Source organism: Lagenorhynchus albirostris, chromosome 21, assembly GCF_949774975.1.
Source record: "Lagenorhynchus albirostris chromosome 21, mLagAlb1.1, whole genome shotgun sequence".
In the NCBI taxonomy this organism is placed as follows: Eukaryota; Metazoa; Chordata; class Mammalia; order Artiodactyla; family Delphinidae; genus Lagenorhynchus; species Lagenorhynchus albirostris.
Window position 1 is genome coordinate 22,594,277 of NC_083115.1, and position 25,383 is coordinate 22,619,659.

The 25,383-nt window shown below is 45.5% G+C and overlaps 1 protein-coding gene across 1 annotated transcript in view; it reads left to right on the forward strand.

Moving 5' to 3' along the window:
* ENPP6 (ectonucleotide pyrophosphatase/phosphodiesterase 6) overlaps positions 1–25,383 on the forward strand; it is a 92,539-nt gene that overhangs the window by 56,378 nt on the left and 10,778 nt on the right. The window contains exons 3-6 of the mRNA XM_060136532.1: positions 8,706–8,817; positions 13,341–13,482; positions 14,651–14,830; positions 17,345–17,482. Coding sequence (XP_059992515.1) covers positions 8,706–8,817; positions 13,341–13,482; positions 14,651–14,830; positions 17,345–17,482 — 572 coding nt within the window. The remainder of the gene's footprint in view (positions 1–8,705; positions 8,818–13,340; positions 13,483–14,650; positions 14,831–17,344; positions 17,483–25,383) is intronic.

Consider the following 25,383-nt stretch of genomic DNA (forward strand, 5'->3'; position numbering starts at 1 on the left):
GTGAATGTTGGCATTCAAAGAAGCCATTCAAAGAATTAAATGACAGACTAGTTCCATTTCCATCTACTTATTTATGTAAACAACTTTCTTATCACTTAGATTTAACAAATAGGAATAGAATGGATTCTGAACTTGTCTCATTCTAGAGATCAATCGTATTCATCCATGGATATACAAACTGATTTTTTTTTTTTTTTTGGCGGCACATGGGCCTTTCACTGTTGTGGCCTCTCCTGCTGCGGAGCACAGGCTCTGGACGCGCAGGCTCAGCGGCCATGGCTCACGGGCCTAGCCGCTCTGCGGCATGTGGGATCCTCCCGGACTGGGGCACGAACCCGTGTCCCCCGCATTGGCAGGCGGACTCTCAACAACTGTGCCACCAGGGAAGCCTACCAACTGATTTTTAAAAGCATCCTATTCCTTTCATTATGAGATACATTTCCAATAAAATGTAACTTTTTATTTTAAAAGATCATTTATTGAAATTTGGGGTTCCACTGGTACAATGACAGGCAAAGCTACTTTGAAACAACTCTTCTCGCCAGCAACAACTGAAAACGCTGCTGGACTCTGTGTGTGCATGTGTGTGTGTGCGCATGCACGCGCACACAGTGTGATGGATCAGAGACAGACTAAGACCTAGAGAACAAGGTGTATCTGGAAATTGGCACCATGTCTCCCCTGCATTTAAACACTGATCGCAGAAACAGCAGCTGAGAGACTAAGAAACTGAACTGAGGTTTTGACAGAATCACAGGATGGGGGAAATGACAAAAATTGGAGTTCATGGGCCACCAAGCAGAAGAGATCTAGTAAACATCCTAGACTTTCAGTTGGGACAATAAAGGACAATGCCCTTGGAGTAAGAAGGAGCTAGAAGTAAACTAGGGGTGAAACCCTCTGGAGGACTGAAGCCTTCATAAAACCCAAGCTGAGCTTCGAGTCATCTTAATCCCTGACTAACTCCACTCTGGGTTAAGATGGTCTGCCTGTAGCCTAGGTGCCCTTCATAAGCAAAAGCCTGTGCTCTCTAGAAAAAGATAACAACATATGGAGTGTCAAATGATAGCTACAGTTTTTTGTATACAATATGCAGCATTCCCAGAATATGGGAAAACAAGTCCTGACTGGAAACTCAGGAGAAATAAACAGGCAAGTCTTGACTGAAAAATCAAGAGAAAAACAGTAGACAATAGACTCAAACCCACTGGTCCAGATACTGATATGACTTTAAAGAGAGCTATGATAAAAGAACTAAATGACAAAATGGAGACCTGCAGTAGTAAACTAGAATCTTTTTTAAAAGGTGAACTCTATAACTGAAGACAGCTCTCCAGCTTAAATAGGCAAAAAGATAAAAAAGGCAGAAAAGAATGTTTGAGACACATGGGACATAGTGAAAAGGCCACAGAAGGATTAGAGAGAGAAGATGAGACACAAGTAATATTTGAGAGATAAAGTTTGAGAACTTTCTGAAACAGGCAAGAAATAGCAAATCATAGACTAAAGAAGTGCTGTGAAATCCATTAATTTCAGAACTGCTGATACCACAGAAATGAGAAAAACTTAAAAGCAGCAATAGAAAATTGTTCAAAGAAGCAGTGATAAGACTGACAGCTGACTTTCCAACAGAAATACTGGAATCCAGAAAGACAATAGAATGATATCCCCAAATGATAAAAGAAAAATAATGATCAGTTCTATATCCAGTGAAAATATCCCTCAAAAATGAAGGCAAGGGACTTTCCAGGTGGTTCAGTGGTTAAGACTCCGTGCTCCCAATGCAGGGGGCCTGGGTTCAATTCCTGGTCGGGGAAATAGATCCTGCGTGCCACAACTGAGACCCAGCATAGCCAAATAAATAAAAAAAATTTTTTTAAAAGGAAGGCAATATAATGACTTTTTCTAGAGACACAACAGTGAGAGAATTTATTGCCAGCACGTTTAGAGTGGAGGAAATGCTAAATTCTTAAGGTGGAAGGAAAATTGTCACAAATGGAAGCACAGAGATGGAGGAAGGGATGAAGAGCTACAGAAAGGGTAAACGTGTAGGAAAAACTAAGCTAATAATAATAGTAATAATAATAGTAATAATAAAAAAATAGTAATAATAATTTTTAGATTAAAAACCCATATGGAATGGAAATACATGACAACAGAAGCACAGAAGGTAGGAGAAATGTAAAATTCAAAGTTAAAGTGTTTAAATGTCTTTGCATTGCCTGGGAAGTTGTGGGAGTGCAAATTTATATTAGATTTCGATTGACCAATATTTCAATTTTTAAAAATCATCTCTAGGGCACTATTCCAGAAAGAGATTAATTAAAATATACAAATAGCAAGGTGATAGAGGAGAGGAAAAGGAGCAATAATAATCATACATACATAATCCAAAAGGAATTAAGAAAGGAGAGAAAAACTGTCAAATGTGTAATGAATACAAGACATGTATTTAGGTGGCTGATTTAAACATAAAAATTTCCTTAAGTACATTGCAAGTCAACGTTTATTGTTTTTTACTAATATTTCATTAAATACTCCAATTAATCTGAGTCTATTTATATAAAGTTCAAAAGCAGGTAAAACTAATCTACAGTGTTAGAATAGTGTTTACACTTGGAAGAACAGTGACTAAAAGGGGGCACGAGAAGGTGCCTGTATGTGAAGGTTATGTTCTGTTTCCTGATCTGGGTGCCGGCTACACAGCTGCATTTACTTTGTCAGGATGAACAGTACACTTATCATTTATTCACTTTGTATGTATCTATGTTAAACTTTAATAGAAATTCACATTTAAAACAACTATCAGACTGGATAAGAGCAAAAACTAATATATGCTGCTTATAAAAGGTGTACATTAAATGTAAGTATGCAGAAAAGTTGAAAGTAATAGCATTTTTAAAAGACATAGCACACACTCACCAAAGGAGAGCTGGTGCAGCTATAACATCAGTTGGTGCAGACTCTAAGCTTAGACTATTTTTAAGATAAAGAAAGACAGTTCACGTTGATATAAAGTTCAATCTCCCAAGAAGTTGTAATAATTCTAAATTTTCATGCTCCTAATTATACAGTCTCAAAATAAATAAAGCAAATATTGATAAAACCAAAAGGAGAAATGGGTAAATTCACAATGATAATAAGTTCTAAGACATCTTTCTCAGTAACTGATAATATAAGAAAATAAAAAAATAGAAGGATACAGAAAATTTATGAAGCATAATTAACATATTTACCTAATTGATATTACTAGAACACTGTACCCAACTACCACTAAATACACATTATTCTCAAGTACACATGGAACATTTGTCAAAAATGACCATATTTTAGCCATAAAGCATTTCTCAACAAATTGGAACTGTATGAAATCATACAGAATGTGTTCTCCGACTACAGTGTAATTAAAGTATAATCAATAATAAAAAGAAATTTCAATTCTATATACTTGGAAAATAACCAGGGACTTCTAAATAACTCATGGTTCAAAGAAGAAGTAACTATGGGTATTTGGATTGTGGGATGCAAGTAAAGTCATTCTTAAATGGAAATTAATAGTTATACATCCAAGTGATGACAAGGGTGGAGTAACAAAGTCTCATATCGTGCCAGGAGGAGCAAATTAATATAGCAACTTTGAAAACCTATTTGGCATTATCTGATAAAGGTGAACATACGCATACCCCAAATCTAGCAATTCTACTCCTACACATATTACAACAGCAATGCATACCTAAGTGCATCAAAGAACATGTACAAGAATGTTTATATTAGCATTATTCATAATTTTTAAAAGCTGGATATTCATACAATAGAACTTTTGTGTCTTAATGGGTATATTAGAAGGAAGTTGGAAGTTATCACTAAAAATATGTTTTTGGTTTCTTATTACAAAAATAACATATTTATTTTAGGAAAGTTAGTTCAATTCAATAAGCAATAATAAGAATATAAAAGTCAGCTATGATCCTTCTGTATCAGTTGTGAACTATCTACTGCAAGTTTTAGAAAACCTAGCCAACAGTGACTAAACATATAGGAATTTATTTGTATCACATAAGAAGTATGTACTTTATGTGGTTCAGCTGTTTAACAATGTCATTTTAAAAACCTAGGCTCTTTTGATCCTTCTGCTCTATATTAGCATATTAACTTTTTCCCTTCATGCTTGTTGACTCACGGTTTCAGAATGGTTGCTGCCGGTCCAGGGATCATGTCCTTACAACCTACATTCCAAACTGCAGAAGAAGAAAAGAGGTAGCGCTAGCAACTCATGTTAATTTTTTCGTATCAAAGCAAAGCCTCCCACTCGAAGCATCTCAGCAGATCTCAATGCCAGTAGTGAGTCACATGACCATTCCTACTCACAAGGGACCCTGGGCAGATGAGAAAGCTTTCCTCTTTCTTTAGTAAGGGATGGAAAGGAAGAAAGAAGTTCAGAATGGCTTCAGTTTAGCCGAAAAAAGTCTACCAAGGCAGCCACACAAATTTTACCCTGTCATATTTTGTTATATTCACTTCCACTCTTTCTTAGACATAAATACGCTTTTTAAAAAAAATAAATTTATTTATTTATTTTTGTCTGCATTGGGTCTTCATTGCACGCAGGCTTTCTCTAGTTGCAGTGAGCGGGGACTACTCTTCATTGCAGTGTGTGGGCTTCTCACTGCGGTGGTTTCTCTTGCTGCGGAGCACCAGCTCTAGGCACGCGGGCTTCAGTAGTTGTGGCGCACGGGCTTAGTTGCTCCATGACATGTGGGATCTTCCCGGACCAGGGCTCGAACCCATGTCCCTTGCATTGGCAGATGGATTCTTAACCACTGCACCACCAGGGAAGCCCTAAATATGCTTTAAGTATTTACAAAAATGAGATCATCCTTCACAAACTATTTACTAGCCTTTTTTCACTTAAAGTAGTATGGCAGTAAATACAAATGGCATAATAATTGTATATGCCTGCATGGTATTTCATTATTTGGATGTGCTGTAATTTAACCATACCTTTATTACCAAATGTTTAAATTGCTTCTTAATTTTATATTCTAAATAATATTGTAAAAAAGGTGCTTGTATATACAAATTTATTTTCTTAGAATGTGTTCTCTGAAGTGGTTTTCAAGGAAAAGCATGTATACAATAAAAATTATATAAATATTGCCAAACATTGCCACTCTGGAGGAGAGTGACCCAGAAACCCACTCCTAGCTGTGTGCCTCATATTGGTGTTTTTCAAACACTGGTCTTGATTCATAACGGACAGTGACATCAATTTGTGGATTGTTAACCAGTGTTTTAAAAAACCCACCTAAAACAGAATAGAATAGAATAAAGTATTAGCATGCTTTGCTCATATTTTAGTGAAACTTCTGTTTCCTGTGTGAGAGTGTGTGTCCTGTACTGTGTCATGAAGCAAAATGAGTATTTTGCCAAGGGTTACAGACAAAATTTTTTTTAAATGTTCCCATAGAGAAACACTCATGCATGCCTCCTGATTTCCCCCACTCATTTAAAATTTCTGTTTGTTGTTAACTGCCTTGATAAGAAGTTCTATAACAGTAACAGATTATAGCGGTGACGGCAGCGCTCCTGATTTGCTTCGGACCTAAATGAAAATGTGTCCCATGAAGTTTTTTTTTTTTTAAGATTTATTATTTATTTATTTATTTATTTTATTTAGTTTTGGCTGCATATGGTCTTAGTTGCAGCACGCAGGATCTTCGTTGAGGCATGTGGGATCTTTCGTTGTGGTGCCCGGGCTTCTCTCTAGTTGTGGCGTGTGGGTTTTCTCTTCTCTAGTTGTGGCTCATGGGCTCCAGGGTGCGTGGGTTCTGTAGTTGTGGCGCACGGGTTCTAGTTGAGGCGTGTGAGCTCAGTAGTTGTGGCACGCGGGCTTAGTTGCCCCGCGGCATGCGGGATCTTAGCTCCCTGACCAGGGATTGAACCTGCGTCTCCTGCACTGTAAGGCATATTCCTTACCACTGGACCTTCAGGGAAGTCCCCCCATGAAATTTTGAAATGTAGAATTTTCACTGTTAATAACTAGCCTGTCAGTGAAGTTTTCATTTCCTCTTTACATCGTTTCATAAAGGTTTTCTTTTTTATTTATAAGGAGTTGGATTTATTTTTAGTTAACTGTTATAATTAATTTATAGTTTTATTACCTGTGGTCAGATAATATGGATTGTGCTGTATAATTTCTACTTTTTTGGAAGTTAATGCGATTTTCTTTGTGGATGAGGATATGATCAGTTTTTCCAACTTTTGTGTTTTTATAACAATTTCATTCTTATAAGAATTCTTTAATAATAATTATGTATATTTGTGTATATTTATGGTATATAAATACTCATTTACATTCTAAACTATTAATGTGGATTTGTAGCTGTTTCAGGCTTTTGAGACCATAATCAACTTGAATACTATTGAGAGAGCTGATTTTTTGGTTTACTTTTTGGGGGGTTTATTTGGTCTATTCTTTTATATCTAACCTTGCTGTGTCATTTTACCTAACCTGTAAATTTTAAAAATAGTTTATAGTTACTTCATGTTGACATTCTTGTAGAGTGTAACCCATTCACATTTATTTTGAATATATTTGATTTTCTATTTTATTATGCTTTCAATATTAGGGCTTCCTAGATATTTCCTTTTTTTTTTCTTTTCATGTACTTTGATATTTGATTAATTTTGTATGCTTCTTTTTCTTCCTTTAGTGATTTGGAAGTTATGCATATAACTTTCTTCTGTATATTCCAAACTTTTAAATCAATGTCTAGAATGAACACTATATATTGACCATCCCTTCCCTCCAACAGCAATGAAAATGCTTTTCCTTTCCTTTTTGGTTAAATAATTGGGAACTTTAGATCCAGGTTATTACATTAAACATTTTTTTAAAATATGCACCTTATTTTTCAATAAAATATTTTCACATAACTACATTAATATTACTAATACTTAACTATATTTTGTGATTTCATCATTTACTGCTATTTATTTTAAAACCCTATCTTATTCGTTCTTGGGTTCTTTTATTTTGACTTATTTCTCGATTAGCTTGAGTAAATCTTAATAGTATGGAAAAATGTCTGTCTGTCCTTAATGTCCATAATGTCTGTCCTTGCATGTCTGAATTCGTCAGATACTGTTTTAAAAGAATACCTAACGTTTTGGAGTCAGATAAAACTAGATTCAAATGTTAGCTCTTCCTCATTATTGCCCTGAGACAATGGGGAAGTCTCTTCACCTTTTTTTTCTTTTCTTTTTTTTTTTTTTGTGGTACGCGGGCCTCTCACTGTTGTGGCCTCTCCCGTTGCGGAGCACAGGCTCCGGACGCGCAGGCTCAGCGGCCATGGCTCACGGGTGTGGGATCTTCCCGGACCGGGGCACGAACCCGTGTCCCCTGCATCGGCAGGCGGACTCCCAACCACTGAGCCACCAGGGAAGCCCCCTCTTCACCTTTTTGACTCAGTTCCTCCTGTGTAAAATGAAGGCACCATCAGCTATTTTATAGGATTCGTAAGGATCATACCAAGTGTAAGTGGGAATCATTTTCTCTGGGCTACAAAACAGCTCACCATCTGGCCTCCAGACCCCCTTGCCTGGGAACGTTACCGTGCTTGCTGTTCTACACACACACCTTATTGTTTCTCACTTTGAACTTTGCTTCCGCTGCTCTCTTTGCTTGGACGTCCCTTTCTTCCCATTTCTAACCCCAACGCATGGGCCAGACACAGTCTGTAAGACTGAGTCCAACACGGGGATTTGAGGAAAGCTTCCAGAAGGAAATAATATCTGCATTAAATGTGCCTTGTCTGAGTCCCCTCACCACCCAGTAAATGTGCACTTCACTTTAGACTTCAACTGTTACACTGTTTGCACGGAATCCTCCTCCTACTAGGCTAGATTCTGGGATGCCACAGGATGGAGCAAACACAATTAGAATTAAATACACCACTATGTCTGAACGTAGTGACTAGTTCATAGTAGGTGCCCAGTAAATACACCCAACTAACAAACTGAGACCGGCACGTTCCTCTCCTGCCCTATTTTCTGATAATGAGGTTGGATGTCTCTTCCTCGGGGCAACCATTTCAACTTGTTCAGGGGCCTGGGGCAGAAAAGCTGAAGCCACAGCAGCTCCCAACATCTGAATACTTTCATTCTTTACTTCATTTTGGGAGAGGTAAGGGGACGGCTCAGGACCCTTGCTTTAACTCAGTGATTTTTAGACTTGCCCATCAGTGCAGTACTTCTGAGTCCAGCTAGACTAGTGAAGTCTTTATTTTCTTATTCCCAGGCTAATCAGATATTAACCTCATACTTGGTTCTAGAATAGGCAAAGGTGCACTAGAAGAATTAGTAGTTATAAAAAATCTATAGAAAAAAGTTTCAATTGAGACATTCTGTGTACTAATTAATTTTTGTTATTGTTGTTTCAAATTGGGAAAGACAACCATTAACCAATTTTTGCCAGTCCCTGTCATGAGACACCAGTGCTGTATAGGAAAGACGTTTAAGAGCCTCTGCTCCAGTTAAACAAAATTAGAATTAAATACACCACTTATCAACAATACATTCTTTTATTTCATGAAAAGGAACAAAAATCTTTGTTTTGACTAATGGTATTTGCTTCCTAAAATAGGCTCATCACCCTACCTTGATTATTGAAGAAAGTAACCATTTACTGTCTTTTTCCTTCTTAGGCTGTGAGGTTGAGATTCTTGGTGTCAGACCTACTTACTGCCTAGAATATAAAAATGTCCCAACGGATATCAATTTTGCCAATGCAGTCAGCGATGCTCTTGACTTCTTCAAGTAAGTGTCCCAAATTCTTAGCCATGCCACTGTTCTTTCTGTTTCCAGGACCAATAATGAATGCTAAAGTGGATTAAGAAGGCTTGGTATAGGTGAAGTATGTCTCAGAGAGCTGGTGAGCCTCTCACACGGTGATTGCTACCCTCTAGTAGAGGATGATTGTGTGTTGAGTAATTTTAGGTAGGGGCACCCTTTGGAAACATTGAATTGAGAGCAAGGAAGTCCCCAGGGGTTTAGGACTTTCTTCTTTGTGTTGATGGAAAATAGAGAAGCAATGTGAATGTCAGCATTTCTCTAATCATGATATAGTGAATGCCTGACTCTCCAGAGATATGTTTTTGACAAAAGAAGGAAGATCTTTGGTGGAATAAGTTTGGAAAAATTGCCTACTCTGCCATCTTCTTGGAAATGTACAAAGCCTATTAGCATATTAGTACATAGAACCTTTTTTTTTTCTCTTCCACATGGAACTATCACACCCAGTTTGAAAAATGCAGAAATCAGTAATGGTCTGAATAGCACAAGAGTGTGTCAGGGAAACTGACTTATTTCTAAGTTTTCAATTTTTTAAAAAAAATGTATGTATTTATTTATTTTTGGCTGGGTTGGGTCTTCGTTGCTGCACGCGGGCTTTCTCTAGTTGCGGCGAGAGGGGGCTACTCTTTGTTGCGGTGCACAGGCTTCTCATTGCGGTGGCTTCTCTTGTTGTGGAGCATGGGCTCTAGGCGCGCAGACTTCAGTAATTGTGGCACACGGGCTCAGTAGTTGTGGCTCGCGGGCTCTAGACTGCAGCCTCAGTAGTTGTGGCGCACAGGCTTAGTTGCTCTGCGGCATGTGGGATCTTCCCCGACCAGGGCTCGAACCCGTGACCCCTGCATTGGCGGGCAGATTCTTAACCCCTGCGCCACCAGGGAAGTCCCTCAATTTTTTTTTTAACACTCAGCAACTTCAACCATTCCTTTAACCATTCTCTCTCCCTAATTCTCTCCAACCCACTTCAGTAGGGAAAATTGATGTGACATTGTGAACTCTTTACATTGAAAAGAAATCTGGACAGGATCCTAAGGTGATGGGAGATCTGGGTGTCCCTGAAATCCAGGGTTGGGGGCCCCTTGCAGCTCTCAGGCAATTGGGCCGATGGCCACATGTCCTTCTGGCATGGTTCCTGGGCTGAAAGCTATAAATAGCCAATAACAGATCTGCAGGCGTTTCCACCCGTCACTCCTCACCCAACCGCTCCATTACAAATGAGCTGACCAGTGATGGAGACCAGATCCATGTGGAAAACAGCTGGCCACCAAGAATTTGTCAGCTAAACTCCAACAGGCAAGAGCTCTTAGCCCTTGAAGACTCAGGTCCCTCATGAATCAACGAGCTCCAACATAGAAGTCTTTCACAAAAGGCATATGTATAAATCCCCGAATCTCAACCATCACAACTCCAGTGTTCCTGGCATCTGGGGTTGACAGCTTCCTGACACAAAGCCATCAGGTGAATCTGTGAGACTTACTAGCTTTCTGATCACACAGAGATTTATGAATATGGCAAATAGCCTTAAAGAAACCAGCCCAGTGGCTGCTGTATTAAGGGGCAGGAAGTGTCTAAACTGTAGTGACCTGAAAGCATTTCATTGAGCTTTAGGGCAACCAGTAAACCTTGTGAAATTTTTCCCACATACAAGCCCCACCCTGGAAGTGTACACACCTAAACATAGGATGTTCTGTGTGAACCAGCGCATCTGGGATGCTACAGGCACAAGTACAAAAGGCAGCTAAGTGCGGAGACGTATCCGAGGGCATGATTTTGTGGAAAGTTCCATTATGTTCCAACGTGGTGGAGGAAATGCCATCAGTCCATCAGTGTAATGAACATGGGCCTCAAAGGAGTTTAGGGATATGTATGAAAATGCCATTCCCAAGTTAGAGCTTTTCCCTACTGCCTACACACGTGTGGAACCCTGAGTAACTTTTCGTTCTCTGCTGTCTGTAGATGCAGGGGGCATTTGTATTAGTCATTCATACACTAGCGAGTATGAATGATGATAATATTATTTGTGAGAAACAAGCAAATAATAACTTACCCCAATCCCCATTGTGGAGGAGGGGGGACACGGTATTTGTTAAAGAAGGGCCAGTCTGTTTTGTTCTAAAAAGAGAAAAGAACACTTGACTAGCAATTTCCCTTAACTGGAAACCAGTATATCCTCCAAACTGTGAATGAAGTACACCTCAGGGTACGAGAACATCACAGCATCATTAAAAGGTGCGCCCTCTTGGCAAGTATGACCATGGTGAAGGAAGACGCCAGGCTGAACATTCTCTGGAACCGGCCCCTGTGTAGTGAATGGAGTCGGTGTGGACATTCAAAAGCCCGGGCTGGTGGAGTCAAGTGTTCTGACCCTGGACGTGGGAAGTTCACATTTCCAGTCCTAGCCATGTCTCAGAGGTCCGTGAGGCCTAGAATCCTTTTTGGCCTATTTCCTCATCTGCAAATGCTTTTCTCTAGGGACACTTTTCATCTCAGATCCAGAAGCTGCAGGTACATCCAAGCCACAGACATAGAGCTCATGCCGAGAAATGAAAGGGACTCAGTTTCACTGCTACCTTTGCCTTGTCTCACGCCCCACTTTCTTGGGGTTGGTGGGATTCTTATAGCAGAGTAAGAACCACTTCCACATGGTCATTTGGGTAGCAGAATGTTTCCCCATTGGTGCGGGCTGTTGCATTCTCTCAGAGTATCTGGGTCAGGGTGTTGGAGCTCCACCTGGGTCTCAGTGCTGGCTCCACTTCTCACGAGCTGTGTGATGTGGGCAACAGTACTGAACTCTCTGTTTAACGTATTCCTGCCTGATAGGGTTGCTGTGAGGATGAATTATGATAATGTATGAAAAGCCCTCAACGTGGTGCCTGACCTAGAATAACTGTGACTTATTGAGCACTTACTATTATTATACCTTCAACTGACAGTTACAGAGCTCCTCCTGTATGCCAGACCCTAGGCTGAGCTGAGACACAGTGGAGAATGAGCGCATCCCAGGGTGAAAAACCCCACAATTTAGAGGGGAGGGAAGGACACATAAATGGGCAATTACAGCACAGTGTGAAAAATCACAACCCAGAGATGAACCAGGAAAGCCGTGGGAGTGCCCAGGAGGGCCACCCAACTGAGCCTGGGCATCAGGGATGCTTCCTGGAAGAATCACCATCTTCCTGAGACTGGAAGGATGGGCGGGGTTGTGCAAACCACGCTCTGGAACTACTGTGAGGTTCTTTTTCCTCTTCTGTGGATTGCAAGGCCCAAGGCACCACAGGCGCTAAGGATACACGTTCTCTCATTCCAAGTGTCGGGGGAGACCACACCAGGAGAGACCAGGCCGCCTCACTTGTGTGTTTGTTTAAATAGAGTTTTTCAAGAGAAATAAGGCAGTCCGCCAAGAGGATTAGTTATTAACCCTTAAAGTCCAAACAAAGGAGTTAGCCTTCATTCCTTTTCCACTGCTTCCTCTTCTGTCAGTCGCTGTTACTGCTACCCGCACCATCACCGTCATCAGCATCACTGCTCTGTTCAGGTGCTTTGGGGACGTTGTGGGCAGGGCAGTCACAGCGGGAAGCTGTGCGCTGTGTGGAGGAGGGGGTACATCGCACAGTGTTTTCTCCCCCCACCCGACTCCCTCAGCCTCCTACTCCAGGTTTGTCACTAGTTCCCACTCAGTCTCAGCTTCGCACGGAGGGTTAAATAGTTGGATTTTTACCACCAGTACTCTGGCCGAGGGGGGCGTTTTTCCGGGATGCAGAAAGTGTGGTCAGTGCTAGAATTCACCCTGTGCCCACCCTGGAGCTGACCCTTCCTGGGTCCCCAGAGACGTCAGGCCCTGAACACAAACACAAACCTGTCTGCCTCCTGCAAGGTTGCCTGGTAAAGCTTGTTCTTATTCTTGCGGGTCAGTGAAACCTACAGTCTAGTGTTTTATTTAGAGGCTCCCTCGAAGACCAGCAATAATGGAGGAGACTTTTTTTTTTAACATTTTTATGGGAGAATAATTGTTTTACAACGGTGTGTTAGTTCCTGCTGTATAACAAAGTGAATCAGCTATACATGTACATATGTCCCCATAGCTCCTCCCTCCTGTGTCTCCCTCCCACCGTCTGTATCCGAGGAGACGTGTTTTGAATGATTGCTTCTTTTTTCTCTGAGCTTCTGGTGACAGCTCGTGGTGAGGGGAGTTATCAGAACTGTCCCCTGCCTGTCGCCACCTCTTCCGACTCCTGGGTCATGCTGAGCTGAGAGGGGAGGTGACCCATAAGCATGCTCTCTGACTTTTGTCACCAGGGTGCCGGGACTGGCACCTTCTCCAAGGTTCTCTCTCCCTTGGAGAACCCCCTTGTTCTTTTTAAGGTATCGCTGTGCCTGGACCACAGGGCAGGGGCTGGAGGATGCCCACGCCTCCGCCAGGAGCGCCGGGTGGGAGGGGGGAAAGCTGGCAGGGCCTCTCTCGGCTCTCACCCTGCCCGCCCCCTCCCTAGGAGCGGCCAGGCGGACCTGGTGGCCATCTACTACGAGCGCATCGATGTGGAAGGCCACCACTATGGGCCCTCGTCGCCACAGAGGAAAGAAGCCCTGAGGGCCGTGGACACCGTCCTGAAGTACATGACCACGTGGATCCAGGTGACCGAAAACCAGGCCCACTGGGCTAACCTTCCCTCTGTCCCTCTTCTTCTGTCTCCTTGACTGTCACACCCCTTGACATCTTCCTTCTTACTGCTGAGAGCTGACTGGGCCAGCTCAAGGGTCTGAGGGGTCTCGTTTCTTCACGCAACGCCTCCCCAGGTATCACGACCTCCCTTGTCTTACAGCCAGGCCAGTGGCACTGAAATGACCCAGATCTGCATTACCGCCTGGCTCAGCTGGCAAGATGGCCTGACGCTTTACCAAACCATTCAGTCTGGTAACCAGATTGGTGTGGGTGCGGAACCCAGGCCTGGGTTCTCTCCCTGATTCTGCCACACCCTTACTGAATGACTTTTAGCAAAGTATTATTTTTAAACTTAAAAAAAATTTATTTTTTATTGAAGTATAGTTGATTTACAATGTTGTGTTAGTGTGTTAGTTTCAGGTGTACAGCAAAGTGATTCAGATATATATAGAGAGAGAGATAGAGATAGATAGATAGATAAATAGATTATATATGGTTCTTTTCCGTTATAGGCTATTGCAAGGTATTGAATACAGTTCCCTGTGCCATACAGTAGGTCCTTGTTGTTTTTTATATAAGTAGTGTGTATATGTTAATCCCAAACTCCTAATTTATCCCTCTCCAGCCACTTTCCCTTCGGTAACCATAAGTTTGTTTTCTGTCTGTGAGTCTATTTCTGTCTTTTAAATAAGTTCATTTGTATCATTTTTTTAAATCCCATGTATAAGTGATATCATATGATATTTGTCTTTGTCTGACTTAAAGTATTATTTTTTTAAACTTTTGTGGGGTTAATTTTTCACACGTGTAAAACGGGCGAGTGATAGTTGTATTCCCACACAAGTTGGTTGAAAGACCCAAAGAGGATGAAAACAGAAAGGCTATCTTAAAAGGCTGGAGCCTCGTACGTATTATGTTCAGCGCTAATCGGACGGGGACTGGCTCTCTCGTTCCCTCCCTGCAGCACTTCTGCTATGATTTTGAACCGTGTCTTATAGGGCAGACAAGCAGATGATTAAATTCAGAACTGGGGAAGAAGGCTTCCTCCTATAACTTGTAGTTGAAAACACCTCTTTGCCAGACAGCTGGTGTAAGAGGGTCCCCCTCTGGGCGCCGTCCTGACTGCCTGTCTCCCCACAGGAGCGCGAGCTGCAGGACGACCTCAACGTCATCATCTTCTCAGATCACGGGATGACTGACATTTTCTGGATGGACAAAGTGATTGAGCTGGATAAGTACATCAGCCTCCATGACCTGCAGCAGGTGAAGGACCGAGGGCCGGTTGTGAGCCTGTGGCCGGCGCCCGGGAAGCATTCTGAGGCAAGACGGGGGGGAAGGGTGGTGGGGGGACGGGGGCAGAGCGCACCCTCGGAGGCCATGACTCTGCGCTGAGTCTGTGTGTAGCTTTAAGGCGGAGGCACAGGGCAGCCTCGGGAGCCGGGACTCCGGTGGCAGATGACCCACCTGACGACCCCTTCCTCGCCGAGTGACCTCGGTCCAGTGCTTCATCCTCCCGTGTATTCTATTCTCTGAAGCGGGCACTGAACGTCAGGGCATGAAACGAGACGAGGGTGTGCAGTGCCCAGCACGTGGCGTGGGGCCGGTTCGTTCTTGACCAAAATGCAGCACTTCTCCTGCGCAGCTGGGGACAGCGGAAGCCTGCACAGAAGGCCCTTCTCTGGAGGAAAGCCGCCAGTCTGACCTGTTCTCAGCAGGGACTGGAGAGAAGGCGGCGACGGACGAGCACAGGTTGAGGCCGCGTGTGCCGTGGGTCGGCCCCTTAGCCCGGAGCCACGCGGCCGGCCGGGGTTCAGACCCCCGCCCTCAGCAGCCGAGCAGCTCCCTAAGCGGCCCTCCTGCCACCTCTCCACTGCGTGTGCTGACTGACGACACTGTAGCTGCCCTCCTGGGCGGCCGTGAAGCACGGGAAGCAGCTGGGCCGGCTGCAGGGACGATGTGTGTGTCGCCTACGGCGATTACCACCATCCGAGGGGGCGTCCCCACGAGGCCGTGGCGGAGTTCCCACGGCGTGCAGATGGCGTGGGGCAGGGCTCCCGGGGACTTGGCACGCTCGATGACAAGGCCCCTGCTTACCCCTCCCTCCAAACAATCTTTCCCTCCGAGTGGCGGGTAAACCACGCTTTGAAGGTGAAGGAGCGAGTGGCCCCGCCGGCTGACTGCTTTGGCCCGTGTGGCCTGGGCGTCTCCCAGCACAGGCTCTGGGCCTCTCTCCCCTGGGGGAGGCCTCCACCGCTGCCAGGGGCGGCGCATCGGCAGGGAGATGGGAATCAGCCTCGGCTGGGCCGGCTGCCTGCCCTGCTTCCCCACGGCAGGTGTAGGCTGGGGTCCGGCCCTTTTGGCCCAGACAGAGACCTTTCTCCCAGCCCTGACCGCTCCCTCCCACATGAGAGTCCGAGATCTGTGTGTCTGGGGTTGAGGAACTCGGTGCCCGCAGTGCGGCTTCTCCCCAGCCTCGTCCCTTTCCCCCGACGGGTGCCCCCTTTTCTCAGGCTCCACGGTCAGCAAGTGGAGGTGCTGAATATGTTTGCACAGGCTTCTCGTGAACTCCTTAAATATGAAACTGGGAAGAATATTTTACACGTTGGCAGGTCCCACAGTAAATGGCTTCTTGCAAAGAAGTTCTGTTTTCCTGGCAAGGAACGTCATCTGTTATCTCCTATCTGGCACCTAGGGACATGCCGTCTCCAGGATGCTAGAGCATCAACAGCTCACGAGCTGGGAAGAGCTTCTTTCTTCCAATGTGGTGTGTACATCAGGCAGTGCAAGCTGCCTAAAGCAGTTGGTAGATTATTCAGAACTGGGGCTATGTTTGGGTGACACTTTGTCACGTGACGGACACAACAGTTTGTGAGGCCCGTTATGTGTCATCAGAGTTTTCACTTATGCAAAATCTTTCTGGTGATGCCCCCTACTTTTCTTAAGAATTATGGATTTTCTTAAGTAGGAAATCATAACTCCTGGGGCCAGTAGAAACTCTCTACTAAACAGCCTAAAGGCTAATTATTTTCCAGAGTTGAATTGATAAACTCAATTTTATATTCAGTTCTACCCAGGAATATATGCCAGCTTTGGCTAAGGGCCAACAAATCAACACCAGCCGGTTGATTTTAATTCTAGCCATAAAGATTTAAGCTGCTGCTAAATATTGGAAAGAGGTACAGGGTTTACATCTTCATCGGAAAATTAGCAGTGTAATTAATGGCAAACAGTCACTAGGATTTTAAAATCAGGCGTAGGGCTTCCCTGGTGGCGTAGCGGTTAAGAATCCGCCTGCCAACGCAGGGGACACGGGTTCGAGCCCTGGTCTGGGAAGATCCCACGTGCCGCGGAGCAACTAAGCCTGTGGGCCACAACTACTGAGCCTGCGCTCTGGAGCGTGCCAGCCACAACTACTGAAGCCTGCGTGCCACAACTACTGAAGCCCGCGCGCCTAGAGCCCGTGCTCCGCAACAAGAGAAGCCACTGCAACGAAGAATAGCTCCCGCTCGCTGCAACTAGAGAAAAGCCCACGCCCAGCAACAAAGACCCAACGCAGCCAAAAATAAATAAAAATAAAATAAATAAATTCATTAAAAAAAATCAGGTGCAGATAGGACATGCTGTAGGTCTAGTCAAAGAATAAATGCTTTTCTTTGGTCTTGGTGGTGTTTAACATCAGGCAGACCAACTTCTCATTCACCTTTTTATTTTACTGTAGTATTTTTGACATAAATAAGTTTTTATAAAGTCCTTCCTCTCCTCCAGGTCCAATAAATATTCACATACATTTAAGAGAGAGAATGCAAAACTGGTCATTCTTGGTTATCTTTGCAGATATATAACAAATTGAGAACAGTGGAGCACATGACTGTCTACAAGAAAGAGGCCATCCCGAGCAGGTTCTACTACAAGAAAGGGAGATTTGTCTCTCCTTTGACCTTAGTGGCCGATGAAGGATGGTTCATAACTGAGGTAAATATAAAACATATGACAAGATATTCATTATACAAATTCTATCAAACAGCCAAAGGTAAACAATTATTTACCTTTTCCACCTGAAAAAATTCGTTTTTGCTTAAGTCTCATTTGTTGTATTATTTCCTTCTTTAGAGAATCCAAAGGCTTGGTCAGGTGACTCTGTAGATGCAAACTGGAGACTCCGACCCAGAGCCATGGTTTAGACTTCATGGCTCCAGACTTGCTGTATTTTAACAAATGGGCCTTAACTCAATTACCCAGGCTTACAGTGTAACCTATTCAGTTTAAAGTGGAACAGTTACTGTGAACCAAAGCAATTGCTTTAGGGCAGCGAAAAGCCAGGAGAGGCTCGGCTTTGCTTTCACCTTAAAGGGAAATGATTGGCAGACAAAAGTCCACAGGTCCAGGTCTCTGGTTTGCCAACTTGATTTTACAGAGCTTATCTTGCATTTTGGGCCCAAACCCTAATTGCCTGGTGCCCGGGTGATTTCAGCAGCTTCCTCCTTGCCCACCTGGACTCCAAGCTCACTAGGCCCTTGCATCAGCTCTGATACCCGGCCAGCTGGTAAGGCACCCCAAAGGGGAATCCGCAGTCACGTCCTGTTTAGAGTCAGTTCCCAGACAGGGCCTGGATCACTGTCAGTATGAGTATGAAGCTGGGTTACAAACTGACCAGACTACAGGCTAAAAGAGAGTAGCAGGTGTTGGTACATGAGAGTTGTTGGTTGAGGCCAACAAAGTACAGTCAAATTCGAGGTTGCGCATCTGTAGATTCAACCAACTCTGATCAGAAATATTCAGGGGAAAAAAATCCAGAAATTTCCAAAAAGCAAAACTTGAATATGCTGGATATTGGCAACCATTTACATCACATTTTCATTGTATTTACAACTATTTACAAAGCATTTCATTGTATTAGGTATCATAAGTAATCCAGAGATGATTTAAAATATACAGGAGGATGTGTGTAGTTATATGCAAATACTGTGCTGTTTTGTATAAGGGACTTGAGCATCTACAGATTTTGGTATCCGAGGGGATCCTGGAAACAATCCCCTGTGGATACCGAGGGACGGCTGTATAAGGCCTAAGAGTGGTATTTAATCTGCCAGAGTGAGGGCAGGTGGCGATCGGCAGAAATACCGATCAGGCAAAAGGAGTGGACATCTAGCGACCCAGGTGTGGAAAACGGGGATTCCCTGACGTAAACTTCAGTCGTTCGGGAGGACTGAGCTGTTCCTGTGTGCTCTCAGACCAGAGAAGCAGCTGGTCGCTGAGGAAACAAAGCAGAACTGGTCAGAAATGTCAGCTGCGCTGTCCGCGGCCAAGCTGGGTCCTCCTGATCAGCAGACTTCGGCTTCCTATGCCATGTGATTTTGGAAGTTTCCAAGAAGGTCCCTCTGCCCCCTAGCGCTCTCTCCTCTAAGCGCACTAACGCTTCTGGTCACTTTATCACGCCGTTTGAAGTTCACCAGGAGTGAGGTTATTCTAGGCTCACAGCATTTTCATCTCCAGTGGTTTTCTTAGGACTTTGCGCTGAACACACGTGCAGTCAGGTGGGCCACCTGACTGGGTGCCTCTTCAATTTTATTCCATAAAGCCAACTTCCCAAGCCGTACAAAAGGGCTTACATTTTGCAACTTGTCCCATTTAGAATATTCTGGTAAAATTGTTTTAATTTTTTAAAAGCAAATCGATGCTGAGGGTTAATCCACAGTTAACTGTCACTCATTTCTCTGTAGGACTATGTGCCTCTATTGTTTACTTTCTCACATTTAGCTGAAATCAACCACACTGAGAGGCTGGTCCATGGCAGGGAGGGAGATTATAAGAGTACAGAGGTGATTTGAGATAATTTATGGAAAAACTGGCTTACATAGGGAGAGTGGCAAAGCCAGAGGGTGTCATGAAGACAGTGGACAACTCACGAGGAGCCATCCCAATTCCTCCAGGAGGGGTGGACAGTCACCAGGGAAGTTGCTCCAGCCGTCAGTGCTGTCAGAGAAGGTTCAGTCTGGAAGTATGTGAACTGTCAATACAGTATCTTGGCATTAGCACATCTAGCAAGACGATGCACGTTTTCCCAATGAGTGATTAAAACACAGTGATGGGGAAACTTGGGGTATCAGTCAAGATGCTCTTGGTTATAAGTCATACACCACTTGAATAAATGGGTTAAATAATAAAGATTCATTATCCCACATAACTAGAAGTTTAGAGGGAAGAAGTTCCAGGTGGTTCATCCAGCAACTCGATATCAAGGCCCCGAGTCAGTTCTTCTGCAGTTCTTTTGGCTTTCCCTTCAGAGCACAAGATAACTGCTGTAGCTCCAAGCGTCCCATCCTTCGGTTCATCCCAAAGCAGGAAGGCAGGGATGTGGCTTCTTCTTGTACATCTCATACTTTTATTAGGGAGCAAAATATATATCCCACCTTGAAATAAGTGTCTCCTGCTTACTGTTTCTGCATTGTGGACGTTATCCCAATTTTACTGAGTTAAGTGAGGCTCAGAGTTTTAAATGTCTTGACTAAGGTCCCAGACAAAGAATTACAACCCAGATGTAACCGTTAAGCACGAAGTCCATCCAGTTCTCCAAAGAGCCTTCAAATCTTCCACTAAAATGTTCAAGGTATTTCTGATTTTGTGGATTGGAATTATGGACTCACCCTTCTGATTCCTAGTGGGGTCTGGAGATAAGTCTCAGCTCCTTCACAAAAGTTCTAACGTTGGCATTCATTTTTTTCTTGCTTTTGTCACAAGGCAAAAAAACTCTTCCTAACCAGCCCTCTCCTTTCCTCTCACCAACATGGGAGATTTGCACATACTTGAACCAGAATTTTCTTATTTGTGAAAATGATTTTTCTAATGCAAGACTCAAGCGTCGGGTGTCAAGTGGTTGGATCCCAACGTACTTCATGCTCTCCTGACCTGCTCTCCACACCTGTACTCAGTGGGTTCTGGTACCATCAATAGCCCAAAAAACCGTCAGTAGAACCCAGAGTGCCTTCTCCTTCCTGACTCCCGCCTGTTTTTTAAGCCCAGCTCAAATACCATCTCTTCCGTGAGATACCCAGCTCTTCCCTAATTTCCTCCATCTTGGAATCTCACAAAACCCTGAATCACTCCCCAGGTGCTGCACTTGTCTGTCTGCTTTTGAACTCTTCCTTCCTGGGGTGGAAGCTCCCTGAGGGCAGGTCTGTGGCATCTTGACCTTCGTTTTTCTCTGTGGAGCCTAGTACACGGCAGAAACTCGGTACATGTTTGTGATATATGAATTAAGAGATGAATTCATAAATATTGAGACAGTTGGTTCTTGATTACTCGTTGACAGGTTGTTTATTTTGTAGGTTAGTAAATCAGTGACCAAGTAGACAGAGAGGAAAGCTGAGTCAGGCCTTTAACTTTGGCTAATTATTGGTAGCCCTAGAAGAGATTTCAACAGGTAAAAAGGTGTTGAAACCACTAATGGCAATTGTCCTAGCTTCCGTTAGCCCACAGCTGGAGCCCAAGGGCGGGCGGATACATCAGCTCTCCCCAGGCCCTACTCAGCTCCAGGGGCTAATTCCTGCGGCCTCTCCTGAACAGTGTCCACTTCATGCCACCGTGCTCAAAAAGTCAGCCAGTTGCAGCCGGAAGCTGGTGAAAGACTGTGAGACAGGGCGCTTCATCGTTGATCTTCTGGGCTCTCGTCTGAGTGGAGGGAAATGCGGCAAATTCAGGCCCAAGCTTCCAAGGGAGGCCTGAATTTGTCTCCAGAGGAAAGATTTACTTTGAAAATTGGCAAAGGATATGAAATGCCGGGCTCAATTCTAAGGCCTGGGGTTGAATGGCAGTTAGGCCCGAACCCAAAATATTTGGGGAAATCAAGACAAGCTGGAGAATGTGGCTTCTGAGTTTTAGTGGCAGCTGGAGCGGTTTCGTCTAGGCGCAAGTAATGGAGCTTCAGGAAGCTGGTGTTGGGGGCTGGAAGCTGCTTGCTTTCTGGGGGTGACTAGGGTCATTGGTATGCACTGTCGGAGAGCACACGGACGCCCTCCTCACTGCTGTCACGCTTCAGTAAACATGGTCCAGGGGGAGAAAAGAATAAAAGAAAGCCCATCGGGCTTCCCTGGTGGCGCAGTGGTTGAGAGTCCACCTGCCGATGCAGGGGACACGGGTTCGTGCCCCGGTCCGGGAGGATCCCACATGCCGCGGAGCGGCTGGGCCCGTGAGCCATGGCCACTGAGCCTGTGCGTCCGGAGCCTGTGCTCCGCAACGGGAGAGGCCACCACAGTGAGAGGCCCGCGTACCGCAAAAAAAAAAGGAAAAAAAAAAAAAAAAGGAAAGCCCATCCGCTCAGTGCTCCCCTCCAACACCTCCCTCCACTCCAAGGAATTCTGCTGCCCTTGGTCCCTGCTGATTTTGCTGTCTGGCATTTTCCATTTCCAGAATTAGGCTGTGTGTGGCAGCAGGCTTGCCAGGGTCAGACTGGGGCCTGAGGCCTGAGCAATTAAATTCCGTTCTAGAAAGAGGCAGCCTTCTAAGACGGAGAAAGAGAAACTGTTGGGGGACAAGTCTTTGCAGTGGCGCATGGCAGACACACATCTGAAGGTTCATGACCACCATTCCTGGGGGGCTCCAAGGAGTCATCCCCACAGGAAGCCTCTCGGGAGGAGGGTTTAAAATGACGATGCCACAAAACCAGAGGCACGGTGCTTTGTAACAGACGCCTAGCTCGACCTTAACCCTAGCAGCAAAAGCCCAGAGCCAGGCGGACTGCGCTCCCTTCCACAAGGGTTCTAATCGAAGCCACTTCTGATACATCACTGGGTGCCTTTTCCAGGCTGACATGATGTGAGTTTATTGCAACGTGGAGGGCGTGGGAAGTCGCTATTATAACCCTGTCCTAGGGGAATAACGTAGATTTCATTTGTATTAGGCCCCTCACACACCTTAGACAGGTGTTCACATTTTATTTATTGATTTTAATTGGACCAGATTTCAACTTTGTTCCCCAGTGCCCTAGAGGTGGGGTGAGAGGCCTCAAGAGAGGAGGAGGGGGCCCTCGGGTCCCTGACCCTACTCCTTGACAGGAAGTACTCTTTTAGCGGCTGACACGAGGGGTGATGGTCAAAATGTTTAACCAACTGTGAACCTGGCGCCGGCCAATGAGCCTCGATGGCAGGTGGGACAAGCCGGTCGGCCGCCCAGGTTCCTCTTTGGAAAGCAGCCTGTGTGAGCAATTCCATGCCGGACTCTGCGCCTGCCGCGGGGAGGCCCTGTGCTGTCTCTGGCAGGGAGGCCCTGCACTGCTCTGTGGGACCCCACGAAGGGGCCTGAGGCACAGCCTCTGACCTCAGCGTGGTAACCCAGCATAACGCGAAGCGTTCTCAGGAAACGACGGATACTCACTGAACACGGCACGGGACAGACGCCAGGTGAATGACTGCCAGCAGTTTCCAGGCCAGACGATGCATCCCAGTCACCTGGGGGACGATGATTAAATAGACAAGAGTTCCTGCCTTACGGACCTGCTGAATCCAAATACCCAAAGTGGGAGCCGGGATAAGCTCAGGGCACTGTGTGCACAGCCAGGCTTGGGATCCAGCAGTGTAGACGGTGAGTTTCAAGGGGGAAGACTGGAGAGCAGGTCACCCAGATGGAGCAGGGGGACCCAGACAAGACCCCAAACGGCGCCTCTGGCCTGGGAGGGAACCCACGAAGAACGGATTACCACCTCCTTGGCTGCCCCAAGAGAAGTCACTTTGGGTGCAAGGCAAGACCGGGAGTCTAGATGTTTTCCTGGAGCTGGAAAACATTTCCTGCGCCCTCAGGAGTATTCTTCTCTGTGGCTTAGTAACCATTTTCTGATCTACGCCGAGGGGAAATCGGAAGGAGGCGGTGAGAAATATACGTGCTAATATATTCCCCAAATGCAACAGTACAAAGCAAGTAAATGACCAGACATTTTATCGAAGCAAGTGCCTTGGCCACGTGCAGACAGACAGTAATGACTACAGACCGTTCAGGCCACCCTCTGTTTCTTCCCAGCCTTCCAACCCCGCTTCCACCCCGATCCTCGTTCCCAGCGCCACCCCCATTTCTGACTGTGCCACCGAGACATTGTAGCTCAGCAGCAGAAAGGAATCCCAGAATGGCAAGTCAAAGAGACAGGTCCAGGCAGTGGTTGAACCAACTTTATTAACTGGTTTGCTGATTTGGGGGTAAACAGTGAATGCTACTTCTTTTTTTTTTTAATGCCAAGGATGAATGAGACAAAGATCTAGTCTAGAAACCACAAGTCTTATCTCCTAAGCAATCTGGCTTCCCCAGTTCAGCAGGCTTCTGGTAGCCATTTCATGGTGAGCTGGTAGTGGAGTGAGGCATTCAAATACAACGCAGGCACCAAATAACAGAACCCGAGTCTATAAACATAATAACAACCATTCCTCACAGTGTTCCTCCTGTGAACTCTTTCTGGGTCCTTCCTGTTGGAAATAGCGAACTAGTTTAGGGGCTCATGAAGGGGGGCGTCCCGGCACTGCTGTCCCCCCCTGTACAGAGGAGAGGTCCCGGAAGGTACTGGAAGGTGCTGAACAAATGGACTTGGTGAGGATTTTATTTGAATTGACAAGAGAGTGTTCATTACAGAGCGGCCAACTTGCCCTGGTTCGCCTAGGCCTGTCCTGGTTTTAAAACAGGACGTTTTGCATCCCTGGACCCCTCAGTCCCCGACAAACCGGGACAGTCGGTCCCCCTGTCGGACTGGTACAGCCGGGTAGACACCGCCTCACTCCTCCCGACAGCCTCGCGGTGCTTTCTTCTCACGCTCTCCCCACGTGCGGTCACTACACAAGGTCCCCTGGCCTCGCAGGGCCTCCTCCTGTGTCAGCCCTTCCGCCACTCAGAGCTCCCTGGGGGCCGCTACTGCGGAGCCGCAGGGCTGCCTGCGCTCTGCGCTAGAGCCTTCTGGTGGCCTCCTCACTCTCTCTCTCTCTCATACACACACAGACACACACACACACAGACTCACGCTCACACACACAGACACACACACGGAGACTCACGCTCACACACACAGAGACGCTCACACACAGACTCACGCTCACACACACAGACACACACACGGAGACTCACGCTCACACACACAGAGACGCTCACACACAGACTCACGCTCACACACTCACGCTCACACACACACACACACAGACTCATGCTCACACACACAGAGACGCTCACACACACAGACTCACGCTCACACACACAGACTCACGCTCACACACACACACAGACTCACGCTCACACACTCACGCCCACACACACACACTCAGACTCACGCTCACACACACACAGACTCACGCTCACACACAGACTCACGCTCACACACACAGAGACTCACGCTCACATACACACACGCTCACACACATGCTCACACAGACACGCTCAGACAGTCACGCTCACACACAGACCCCTCTACCCTTGCTCTCCTGCAGGGTTCGGGCACCTCCCCAGGATGTCACTAGGCAGTGCTGTGTGGCAGCCCCTGGGCCTGGTAGGGTCAGGAGGGGTGAGGCTCAACCAGTAGCTTGAGGACCCCCTGCCTGGGGACTGAGGTCTGGGGCGCTTCACCCGCAGGGCTGCCCCTGTGTGGTATGTGTCACACGGCTGCACAGGCCTGCGCTGGGATGCTAATGTGGGGATACAGAGCCCAGTGAAATGGTGAAAGCCACCGGGAGAGGACGAGGAAGGAAATCATCCCTGCACCTTCTTGAGGTTAATTACACAATGTCATTAGATTATGTCATGTAATCTGTTCAGTCACTTCGCTTCTCACATAACCAGCCAGTTTACTATTACTTTTTAAAATCAGTAAGAATAGTTGTTTCACTGGAGCAACCTGTCGTGTTAATAAGAAC